General features: G+C 34.6%; 1 protein-coding gene across 1 annotated transcript in view; it reads left to right on the forward strand.

The window, feature by feature from the left end:
* LOC150109332 (cellular tumor antigen p53-like) overlaps positions 1 to 13412 on the forward strand; it is a 202845-nt gene that overhangs the window by 155527 nt on the left and 33906 nt on the right. The window contains exon 8 of the mRNA XM_090412619.1: positions 2280 to 2390. Coding sequence (XP_090268745.1) covers positions 2280 to 2390 — 111 coding nt within the window. The remainder of the gene's footprint in view (positions 1 to 2279; positions 2391 to 13412) is intronic.

A 13412-nucleotide genomic window follows, 5' to 3' on the forward strand; every position in this document is an offset into this window, starting at 1 on the left:
TCCCCTTAATTTAAATAATGTTACATCGCCGAAGTGAAGCCTATTGGCTCTTTATATTTAAGTAATTTATGGGTGCACCTTTTTGACAACTCGTATAGTAAAGTATAAAGTTCTCTTTGCTATAACCTCGGTCTCACTGATGAGACCTCAAAAAAGGTCGAAACCGGTCTGGGTAGTGACCTTCCATCATAATGTATAACATCAAACATCTCCTAGGAGATGTATTTTACATTATGGGTAATTCTAAGAATACTGATCAGAACTTTACCCACCTTTGCAACGAGTTGCCCTAGTGTTGAACTATGTGCTTTAGCTTACACTACAGTCCACCGATATGATTCATGCCGAATATAGCAAACTTTTATAGTTTGCTATATTCGGCATGAAACTCTTTGATTCCTATCTTTGAGTTTCTTATTCGGCTTTGAAATAATGTGGGATTTAATATCCCCTTAATTTAAATAACAGTACTGTATGTATGATGGTATAATCTTGAATTTTAGTTCACAGAATTCAAAAAAAGTAATTACATAGAATAAAACTTCTGTAATCTATAAGCCTGTTTTAGCATATAATGAGTAATACTCACAAACTGTATGAACATGTAAATACATAAAGTTTATTACTAATCTAAATAACCATATAATTTGATTTGAATTTTACAGATCATCTTCAGTTTAACTGAGAACTTAAAAAGAATAGCAGTGGTAGATTTTATGAGTGATATACAAGCCATTGTGCTAGAGTGGTCACAGTACATTATTTGATAAGAAATCAATACGTAGGCAAAAAAAAGCTTATAGTTAAGAAAGGATAAGACTCCCAGTTTGGTAGGTATACAGTTTATGGTCCAACTTGAACTGTATAGATTATTTCCTTGCCTAAAGTTTCAGCAAGTCTTATTAATTATAACCCTTTTTTCATCTGCGTCAATTAGTATCAACCGTACAGTGACAACTCAAGCACATTGCTCATATTTCACTTATGAAATCTATTATTCTTCCTTTTTGAATTTTCAGTTACACTGAAGATTCTGCTTCCACCTGAAACTTATCTGTAAGTTTCAGGGGATAGTATCTGGTTACTTAGATTAGTGATAAACTTCTTTGTATACATTTAGTCTGTCTATATGATAAAAGTGCCCCTTAAAACTTGAATTCTCTATTAGGCCATATACCTCTTTTCCTTTAGATTTACATGTAATTATTTCTGTTGATTGTTCTTTTATCATTAATTGCATTTATTTGTAATTCTGAAAATTCTCTACTCTTCATAATATGGATGAAATGTCTGTTTTTCATAAAATAGGCACACGTTAACATTTAAGAGATCAAAGTTTGTGAAACTGAACATGTTCCTTTGTCATGAGAGCTTGGTGTTATACCACTTAAAAAGAAAAATACTATGCCTTTGCCTTTTATTATTGGTTTTAATTACATGTAATTAAAATTTAATAAGCCTCATTCCAGTAATTTTAAAAACTAATATTATAAACACAAATACTAAGTACCAAATTTTAATTGTCACATTCAACATATGTACTTTAAATTTTTGCTAATGCCAGGCATCGTATAGCATACTTACTGCTGAGTTACAATAGTTTCATTATTGTCCCTCATTAAAATATTTTTCTTGACACCTTTTTTCAAATTCAGTTAACCTTTCAAACTTCTCTGCTAAAATTAACTAGATGGTTTGCATTTAGTAGTACTCTTTTGCCAACATATTGATTTTAAATTTTAACAGTGCATTTAACAGGGAGATATAATCAGCAGACCAACATAAGTGTAACTGCCAGTTCCTCTCAGAAGCAGCTTGCTAACATTGGTATTTACAAGATTTTATATGAAAATTTTGGGTAATTTATTACGCAGATTTTACTGCATTCTGCCTTTTACAATAATGTAGCAAGATTTAGTCTAACAATCAAATTTTTTCCACATCCAGAGGAAGATTAAGCTATGGAAGGATTGAAGAAATGCTTTCGGAGACTAAAAAGTGATGGCCGATCAAATTAGAAACTTAATAACAGAATAATTTGGGAGAAAATTGTTAATAGCAAACTAGTAATGAAATCTTGTATTGTTTTGAAGGTTCATCCCACAAAATGAGATTTTATTTTACAATTCACTCTTTAAAACTAGTGTTCTGATAATATTTACAATTGTCTTAATTTTAAAAAAAAAAAGTTTAAACCATTTTGAATTCATAAAAAGATATACAGTATACAATCTTAAAAGGCATCAAAATATAATGTTTATATTTATTAAACATTTCAGGTCATCCAGCTCCAGATCACCTTATTAGCTGTGAATATATCCATGCGGCTTATATGACCGATCCCTATACCTTAAGACAGAGCATTACAGTTCCATATGAGTCTCCCCATAGTACGTAATGGAAAATAATTTTTCTAATATATATACAGTCATACCCCAAAGTTACGCGGTAGGTGGGACCAACAAAAAGCGCGTTAGTCGAATTTGCGTAACTCGGGGTGTAATTTTGCATGTAATTTATATATACAAACATACAATTCGGACCAAAGGTTTACAAAAACACCTATATTTTTTAAGAAATATAATCATAATTGTAGTTTTTCATACATAAAAAAAAGAAAGTTATTTCGATGTCGATGGTTTCATAAAATCTAATAGATTTGTCTGACGGCATAATGTCTTTTCTTGTCACGCAAAATTTCTTCATAGCAAGCTAAAAAATTTTATATTCCTTGCCTTGTGGCTACATTTCATTCCTCATAATCCATTACCTCCAAAATCTGTAAACCTTTCTTTTTATTATTGTTCTTACTGTGGATTCCTGTAGATCGAACTTCTTTGCTAGCTCACAAATTTTCATTCCGCCTTCAAAATCCTTAGTGATGTTGAGTTTTGTTTCCAAAGTCAATGTGTTTCTTTTCTTGCTAGCTGTAGAAGAATTGGACTTGCTTCTTTTGGACGACATTATTATTTTTTATGTGATAAAATTTTTATCAAGACCATAACATTAAACAATTGCAAGGTTTGTAGACTATAAAAATCGCGTATGAATGGAGACTGCGCGAAACGCGTCATTGCTTGTTCACAGCATGTGCGACACTGGCAAATGCGGCTGGCGCCAGAAAGATACACTAATGGTGAAGCGGGACGGAATACGTACATATAAGAAACCGCATAACTCCGGATTCGCGTAAGTCGGGGTATGACTGTATATATATTCAATATCAAAATTTGACATTTCTCTTTTGCTGTCACTGTGTGACTCTTAACAATTTAGCAGTTATATTTGCTTTTATTTTACTTAATGTTAAACTTGTTATGCAATGAATGTAGTTTTAGTTCTTAAGGATATTTGCTTTTATGTCCCATGTGCTGACTGTTAAAACTCAACATAGATCTGTAAATATGTCTGTGCCATTCTGTTCAACCACATTATTTATTTGTACATATCTAATAACAGGATTTGATTACCAACAACTTACAACTCTTACCACATATCTGTGGTCTCTAGTCTTGGTCAGTGTTATAGAGAAAGATTAGGGGCATGAACAGATGGTATTGTTACTTAAACAGATTGGCAGGGGAAAGATTAGCAAAACAGATGTTCTCTGGCAGGTTGGCAGGAAAAAGACCCAGAGGAAGGCCAAGAAATAAGTGGGTTGATACAGTAAATATTGCCTTAGAAGACAGAAATATAAGATCTGATTATGTTGGAGATAATCAGATAACAGATTGATCTGGAGGAAAATTGTTGATAGGAAGTTAGTAATGGTGTAAGTTCTTCATGTAATACTATCAAATATCCTGTACACCCCTTGAGGGTACATGTCAGGAATTTGATGATAATGATGACATTTCTCTTTTGCTGTCACTGTGTAACTCTTAACAATTTAGCAATTATATTTGTTTTTATTTTTACTTAATGTTAAATTTAGTTAATGTACTGACTGTTAAAACTCAACTCAGATCTGTAAATATATATATGTATATGTGCCATTTTGTTCAACCACATTATTTAGTTGTACATATCTAATAATAGGATTTGATTACCATTTGTATTAGTTTTCACAGTGAAACACTTGACCAAAAGTTCATGTTAAAATAACTTTTGTGGCTTACACATGCAACGAAAGATTATATAGAATTTATTCAAAATTTCCAGTATATTTAATCCAACATGGACGTCATCAAAGAGATAGCCCATTAAGTAAAGCTATTAATTACAAAAGCTCATATTTTTCTCTTTGAATAACAATATATCACTTGGGAAATCGCCCAGAGTAATATAGACTGTAATAAATTTAGTTTAATCCTTTATCCAAGTGTGAGGAAACAAAGTTTGCCTGAAAATAACTTCAGGACTGGGGTAAGGTTACATCTGGTAACTCGTAGCAAAGGTAGACTGACACCTTTTCGGAGGAAAGGCATAACAACTGTCATGAAAATTTGAAAGTACAATGCATTATCCATCTTAAACAAAATTTTCATCATAACTCTTCATTGATTAACAGTAAAGTAAAGGGAATTGGATGATAAAGATGAAATAAAAATTGAAGATGAGGATGGTCTGGATATCTGAAATATAATTACTTTGAAAAATTATTAAATGAGGTAGTGGAAAATATCCAAGAATAGATCATTTATCTGTAATACCAAATATACTTACATAATTAGAAGGCCAAATTCTGGTTGATTGGAATAGAAGCTTCATAATACCTAAATAAAAAATTAAGCGAAACTCATGAAAATTAGAGGAATTTTTCTACTGTATGTATGAGGTACAATTTATAGAAACCTGTTTAGAAGAGCTAATTAAAATTGTCAAAAAGCAACTTGGGAAGAACAAGGTAAGTTCAATCTAAAGGTATTGTCAAGATCAGATTTCTACTTCTAGACAAATAATTCAGAAATTGCTGGCATATAACAAATATATCAATTTTTGTATATTTGGAAGGCATATGATAGTGCCAAGAGTAAAAAGCTGTTTAAAAGTATAAAATTATGTGGTGGAAATGAGACATTATTAAGTGTAATGATATGGCCTATGTCTAAGTCAGCAGAATTGAAGAGTACAGGAAGATGGTTTGATGTAAAATTCAAGACAGTGGCATACAGGCTCTCTTCATTGTTATTAAGTATATGAATCACATCTGCCACATGGTTAACCACCCTCTCAGGTCTATGATGTAAAATTCAAGACAGTGGCATACAGGCTCTCTTCATTGTTATTAAGTATATGAATCACATCTGCCACATGGTTAACCACCCTCTCAGGTCTAAAATGCATGATCAGTCTGCAATCAGGGGCATGTAGTCTTGTCTTGATTATAGACAGAATCCTCTGATGCTATCTTCAGATCTATCACTCCAAAACTCTTACTACCCTCCGTTACATGCTGTTTCAGGTAATTACTGTACAAATTCAATTTCCTTTCCCATCTATTCTTTTCTCATTTCAATTTCTGTCTCCATATGTGAAGTCCTCCATAATAATTTACTTTATTCATTAAGTTAATCTGCTGATGCCTGTCCTCAGCATCTTCAATGCACTTTCTTCCATTTGTCTCTGTCCATATTTGTTGCAATTCTTCTATGATCAGCAGTAACTTTCCTCCATCTTGTCCTGTCTAACCTTCCTGAAAATGCAATACCCTTCACCTTCTATTACTATGTACAATATCATCTTCCATCATCTATATTTTGCTATTGTTAATAACTTCAAGCCACGTAGGACTAATGCTAAAAACTACTCATCTTCTCCTGGTGTCTCTGAATTTCAGTTACTTTCCCCCTCCCCCCTGTATATTGTTAAATGACTTTACATTCATGATTTACATTCACATTCATTTGAGACCTGAGAATCTATATCAGGGGTAGCCAACTACACTTCCTTTTGGAGCCAAAATAATTCCAATAAGACTTAGAAGAGCCGCAACTTTTGATGCAATGGTACAGAAATAATTGAGTGCGCACATGTCAAGGTTGTAACGAGCTCGTAGGAACTGCTTTGACTAATTACATACATAATTTTAAGGAGCTCACTAAGAAAATGGATACAAGGAAGGCCTCTACTAGTAAATAAATAACTAAAATTATTGCATTTCGACTTTAAAATTATTCTAATTGTTCAAAGTAAACTTCATTTAATGTGTTTTGAATTAAACTTTTTTATTGCAGTAATTTTTATTAACCCTGTTTATTTTCTCTCTTTTTCTCCTCTTCTCTTTTTGTTTATTTTTCCTGGTAGATTGTGAAGAGCTGCATGACGGGAGGCGCATGCGGCTCACAAGCCACATTGTGGCCACCGCTGATCTATACTGAGCATGGTTTGTTCATTCCTGCTCTCATAATCACCTGCCTAAGGCGGTGGGATGCATACATCCTGCTTTCCTTAAAACCCTTAGTTTCTCTCATTTTTCATTTCCATTCTCTCCCTGACCAGCACTTTCTCCAGATACCTAACTTCAAAATCATTCATATACAGTCCATAAGATTGATATATTGCATTTTGCCCACCAGCATAAAAAAGGAAGGCAAAATCAGATTATGAGAAGAATCTACTTGAGCAGACCAAAGAAAATCCCAAAGAGTTCTTTCGTTATGTGACAAGTAAGAGGAAAAATGACTATGGAAGATTAAACTTAACAAGTGATGATGGTCACAAGGAGACAGAAGTAGATAAGATAGTTGAGTTACTGAGTGACCACTTTGCAAGCATTATATCATCCTAGTGAGGATATTGCTTTCACAGATGTGACAGACACTAATGTGGGAACAGAAGTAGATGAATTGGAGGTTTTTAGGATATTATAGAATCTCAATGTAAATACAGCTGTGGGATTAGATAGGATACCAGCTTGGATTTTGCAAGAATGTGCAAGGGAACTGACAGTGCCTTTCACTAAGTTGTTTAATTAAGTCTCAGCTCTGGTGGAGTTCCAAGGGAGTGGAAAGAGGGAAAAATAATTCCTTTGCATAAGGAAGGTTCTAAGACTGCAGTATCAAATTTTGACCAATCAAGTATCTCAGGCAGGGTCGTAAAAGTATTAGAAAATTTGGTTAAAAAAAAAAAAAAGAGAATTCAAGAATGGATGAATAAAAATATACTATATGAGGATCGTCGTAATTCTCGTGAAAAGGCTTAGACGTTGGTTATGCATTTTTTACACTAAGTAATTTAAGGAAATTACAACGTCATTAGGATATACATTAAAATAAATTTTAATATACTTCAATATTTCGGCAATGTCACGTTGCCATTTTCAAGAAACTTAAGAACAAGACACGTGCATTCAGGCACAACAAACAGTAAATGAGGAAGAAGCAGGAAGCTATTATTTCTCCTAAAGTCCTGATGGTGCCCTCCTAGCAGGCAATGTTGGTATTCTTGGGGCGATTGGGCTGAAGGTCTTCTGATGTAGGTTTCCCAAATTTGAGGCAGTCTCATGCACCCAAATTTGTTGAGGTTCGGATTGTTTCTTAGGGCTGAAGCTGATTCCATGAAAAGCTTTTCATACTTGTATTTACTATGGTGTACTCTCGTGGCTTTCTTCCACCGTATTCTATGGCAGGTATGCAGTGCATGATCAGCAAGACCAGAGTGGCTCTACTGGTGAAATAGGATGTAGTCCTTGTGTTCTGAAATTCTGATACTGGCTGTCCTGCCTGTTTGGCCAAAGTAGGACAGCTTACAGCTACAAGGGACCTGGTATACACCAGGTAGGTCTGTGTGTGTGTGGGGGGGGGGTCTTTAATAGAGCGGATAAGGGATGAAAATTTTTTATATGGTCTGTGTTTTATAAGTCATGTTTTTTTAGGATTTTTGTAATTTTTTCTGAGACCTCGGATATAGGGTATGGTGATGGATTTAGAGTAATCCTTCTTGTGAGGGGGGGGGGTTGTGGTTTACTGGTTTCAATATTTTGGGGGGGGGGAGTAGCCATTGGCTGAGAAAGTGTTGAGAATGTGGTTTAGTTCTGTGGTTAGGGCATTGTCATTTGAACAGATAAGTTTAGCCCTGTTGTGGGACAGCCAGTATACCCCATACAGGCAAATACATTCATCAACAATCCCACCACTCCTCCTCGCAACAATATGGAGTCATTAAGACACTACACAACAGGGCTAAACTTATCTGTTCAAATGACAATGCCCTAACCACAGAACTAAACCACATTCTCAACACTTTCCCAGCCAATGGCTACCCTCCCCCCAAGAAAAAAAAAATCCAAAAAATATTGAAACCAGTAAACCACAACCCTCTCCCCTCCCCTCACAACAAGGATTACTCTAAATCCATCACGATACCCTATATCCGAGGCACCTCGGAAAAAATTACAAAAATCCTAAAAAAACATGACTTATAAAACACAGACCATATAAAAAATTGGCATCCCTTATCCGCTCTATTAAAGACCCCCCCCCCCCCCAGACCTACCTGGTGTATACCAGGTCCCTTGCAGCTGTAAGCTGTCCTACTTTGGCCAAACATGCAGGACAGCCAATTTCAGAACACAAGGACTACATCCCATTTACCAGTACAGCCACTCTAGTCTTGCTGATCATGCACTGCATACCTGCCATAGAATATGGTGGAAGAAAGCCACGAGAGTACACCGTAGTAAATACAAGTATGAAAAGCTTTTCATGGAATCAGCTTTAGCCCTAAGAAACAATCCGAACCTCAACAAATTTGGCTGCATGAGACTGCCTCAAATTTGGGAAACCTACATCAGAAGACCTTCAGCCCAATTTCCCCAAGAATACCAACCTGCTAGGAGGGCACCATCAGGACTTTAGGAGAAATAATAGCTTCCTGCTTCTTCCTCATTTACTGTTTGTTGTGCCTGCATGCACGTGTCTTGTTCTTAAGTTTCTTGAAAATGGCAACGTGACGTTGCCGAAATATTGAAGTATATTAAAATTTATTTTAATGTATATCCTGGTGACGTTGTAATTTCCTTAACTTACTCATATATATATATATATATATATATATATATATATATATATATATATATATATGAGGATCAACGTGGCTTTGTGAAGGGTAAGTCATGCCTTAGTAATTTTATAACTTTTTACAATAGAGTAACAACTGATTTGGATAAAGGAAATGGGTACACGATGATTTTGCTGGAATTTGCAAAAACATTTGACAGAATACCACATGGAACTCTGTTACATAAATTAGAACAAATGGGGATGGATATGACACTGGATAAGAGGGTGGCTGTTGGACAGATATCAAAAAGTGGTATGTGGAGGAGCAGAATCAATGCAAAAACAACAGGTGACTAGTGGTGTGTTACAAAAGTTCAGTGCTGGGACCAGTGCTGTTTAATTTGTACATAAACTGTATGTACATCATTTGTACAAATGATGCAAAATTAGGTAGAGTAATAGTTAATCAAGGTGATGTGGAGATCATGAAGAACGATTTGAATAGGCTGTCAGTATGGGCAAAGTTAATGGGTGTCAGTTTAATGTCGAGAAATGTAAAGTTATGCATTTTGGGATAAATAAATTACAAGCAGTGTATCATGTTGATGACACTGTACTCCAGGAAATAGATGAAGCTAGAGATTTAGGGGTGGTGGTGGTAGTCAGAGTTAAAGTTAAAAGTTGCTAAGGTAGCCCATAAGATTACTTGGCTATTGAAGAACACATTAACAAGTAGAGATAAGGTGTCATTCCCCTCTTTATAAGGTCTTGATACATCCACATCTGGATTACTGTGCTCAAGTCTGGTCCACTGGGTTTCTTAGGGATGAAAAAGCAGAGGAGAGGGTTTAGGGGCAATTGACCAAGATGGTGAGTGACCTGTTTAATGTTCCTTATAAGGATAGATTGAAGACGTGTGGATTGCAGAAGTTGGTTGAAGGGTTTATAGGATAGATGTAGGGGGGAAATCAGCACTTGGCAAGAGTGAACAGAACAAAGGTACATCCCTGGAAGTTGAATGAAGGGGTGTTAGGACTAGATTTTTTGCTTGGAGAGTTGTGAATGAATGGAATGGGTTTGCCAGAGTCAGTTGTGGGTGCTTTGTCTGTTAATGGGCTCAAGGAGAGGTTATGATAGAATGGGTCTCCCGTGATGAGTCTTCGGACTCCATGGAGGTGCCCATATAATAATAATTAATTTCACATATCTACATATATCATTCCTCCTGCATAACCTTGACACGCTTACAATAATATTCTCTTGTCATATTGTGGCAGCAAAATATTACATCTTAACACAATCACATTTTTCTCTTCCTTCTTCCTCTAACTCTTGTATCCACTCAACGAACAAAAATGTTGGATCTCTATGTCTGACAGAACCTGAAAAATTGTTCATATTGCATGCTGAAAGAAATAGGAGGAAATTGAACTGGAGGTCTAAACACAATTTTTTGGCCACATTCAGTGAGCAGTGTGGTATTTCACCAGCATACTTAACACTAGTAGATAGGAAGTTAGTAATGATGTAATTTTTTCGTGTAGTACTGTCATATCCTGTACACCCCTTGAGGGTACATGGCAGGAATTTGATGATGATGATACTTAACACTATTCATGCCTCGTACCATAAAGCTTGGTCTCTTTTCAAGATAGTAGGTTTATTACTGAGAAAGACAACAGTTAATTAAAAGACCCAAAGTGCTTCATTAGACAAATAGCCCCATAAACAGAATCTTGGATTATTGCCCACCTTGCCTCTAATAAGAGACCTAAAGTGGCTGAGCAGTGTGAGCGATACCCTCAATGAAATGCCAGTCATATTGTAGAGCAGGGTTTCTCAAACTGTGTTCCACGAGAAGTTCTGAAATTAGTCATTTTAGTTTTCTAAGCATTTTTCATGAATAAATATTTTTTAGTAAAAATATTCGTGAATATGTCGAAAAGCTCAGACACAGAACACCTAATAACATCTGTGTATCGTTAATTTTCACACATCGAAACCTTTCAACATTTGAGAAAGGGAATGCCACTGTTTATGATGGGTCATAAAAATTGCCTGCAAGCCCATTACAACAATTGGTGTCATATCTTCTGTTCTCAAAACTGAAGGAAATGACATCTGTGTAGCAAATGTCAGTGACCAAGCAGCATATTTTTAAACATGGAAGTATTCATGAATTATCGTTAATTTTCACACATTGAAATCTTTCAACAATTGGGAAAGAGAATACAGCCGTTTACGACCGATCATAAAAATTGCCTGCAAACCGATTACAACAATGTTCTCAAAACTGAACGAAATAACATCTGCGTTGCAAATATCAGTGACCAATCAGCAAGGAAGTATGAAGAAAATTTTTCCTCTGAATTTGAAGATCAAAGTAGTCTGTATCGGGTTCTCAAATCTATTACTACTGAATACTTTCTTCGCAAGTTCGTATTGCAGTGTGTATGTGCTTGTTCTGAAACCGGAGTGCCGTGATTTTTTAAAAATAATAGGAATACAGAGTTAAAATCTGATATGAATAAGAGACGAGGCACTTTGTTTAATTTTGGTATTAAGAAATCTCTTATTGAAGGTGTTTGTGACGGAACAGATAGTGAGTCATCCACCTGAAGCCTACAAAGATCTCCAGGATGTACAAAAGTAGGGGAAAACTACCAGCACACAGGAGAAAAAGTCTGCATTCGCTCTTAAGTACTTATAATAATATTATAAATATATTTGGTGATCAGAATGGGATATGTAAATGAAAATCAGCACAAATTAATTTAATGATGTTTGCCTGAATAAACTACGACATGCTACACATTTCATTAGTCCAGTGATTGATAACTAATTTAAATGTAATTTATATTTGTCAACATGCCACACCATATACATAAGTGTACTAATACTCTTTATGATAATACATAATTAATTATTAATACTTATGTTAATACATACTTGTAAATACCTTTCCAAATTTTTTTAATTTGGAAAGGTATTTACAAGTAAATTTGTTGGGACTGGGCCCTCGGGGAAAAAAAAATCAGCTAACACCTTTTTATTCCCATATATAGGGAGTAGGCGAGGCGACTTTTAAAAAAAGAATTCTTCTTACTCTTTTAACTAATTTTATAATTAATATCTGATTTATTTTGAACTGTTTAATTTTTGTTACTGAACATTTTATCAGATCATTCTTCTTTTACATTATTTGATACGGTTTAGTACTTTTCTTACAAGTATTGTTACAATTCATATTTACTTTTGTGTGTTGCAGTCTTTTTTTACTATTTTGCATTATTCATTTACTTTTATATTATTCCACATTTCTTATTTATAATCTTATTGTTTTTCATACTAAAGTTACCTTTACAACAAAATTCTATTTGTTTTTATTATAGCTCTGACAAATATTGGAATTTGAATATTATTGAAAAAATACCCATGGATTCTTGTTTAAAGACAGGAACTTTAACACAAGGAGGAGCAAGTACTTCTACTGACACATCTACTCGTATGATTGGAGAAGATATGGAATTGCAAACTGTGGTTTCTTCAAAAACTAATATTAAAGAACAAGAGTCATCTAAGAACAGACCAAAACAGAAGTACCATGAAAGTTATTTAAATTATGGATTTACGTGTATTGGCAATACACATGCTCCTGATGTTTTATGTAATAAAATACTAATAAACAGTTCTTTGGCTCCAACTAAATTTCGTAGGCACTTCGAAACGAAACATACTGATTACAAAGGAAAAGATATACATTTTTTTAACAGACGACGTGACTCGCTAGAAAAATCTAAACTTCTAATGGCTACAATTGCTACAACTGAAAATGCAACAGAGGCGTCTTTTCGCATAAGTTACCGCATTGCACTTCACGGTGAAGCTCATGCAATTGGTGAGATTCTCATTAAGGCTTGTGTGAAAGACATTGTATCATGCATGTTAAACGAGCAGGTTGTTAAAAAATAGATGCAGTACAATTATCAAATGATACTGTTTCATGCCGCATCAAAGATCTTTCTGCTGACATAGAAAAAGAGCTAATTCATCGAGTTAGACTGCAGTGAATATTCATTGCAAATGGATGAATCTACAGATGTCGCAGGACTCGCTGTATTACTAGTGTTTGTTCGTTACATATTTGATAAAAGTATAAGAAGATTTACGTGTGCAAATATCTACAAGGAAAAACTACCGGAGAAGATATATTCAACTGTATTAATAATTATATTACAAAACAGGAAATTGGTTGGGAGAAGTGTATTGATATTTGTACAGATGGTGCTCAAGCAATGGAAAGAAAGATGAAGGGAGTTGTAACACGTATCCTGCAAGTAGCTACAAGAGCCACCAAAAGTCGTGTTGCATGGACAAGCACTAGTAACAAAAAGAATTCTTACATATTTAAAAACTATTTTGGATGAAGCCGAAAAAATGATCAACTATGTAAAATCTCAACCACTTCAA

Source organism: Typopeltis vanoorti, chromosome 2, assembly GCF_054136105.1.
Source record: "Typopeltis vanoorti isolate ZY-2024b chromosome 2, IOZ_Tvanoo_1.0, whole genome shotgun sequence".
NCBI classification, from domain to species: domain Eukaryota; kingdom Metazoa; phylum Arthropoda; class Arachnida; order Uropygi; family Thelyphonidae; genus Typopeltis; species Typopeltis vanoorti.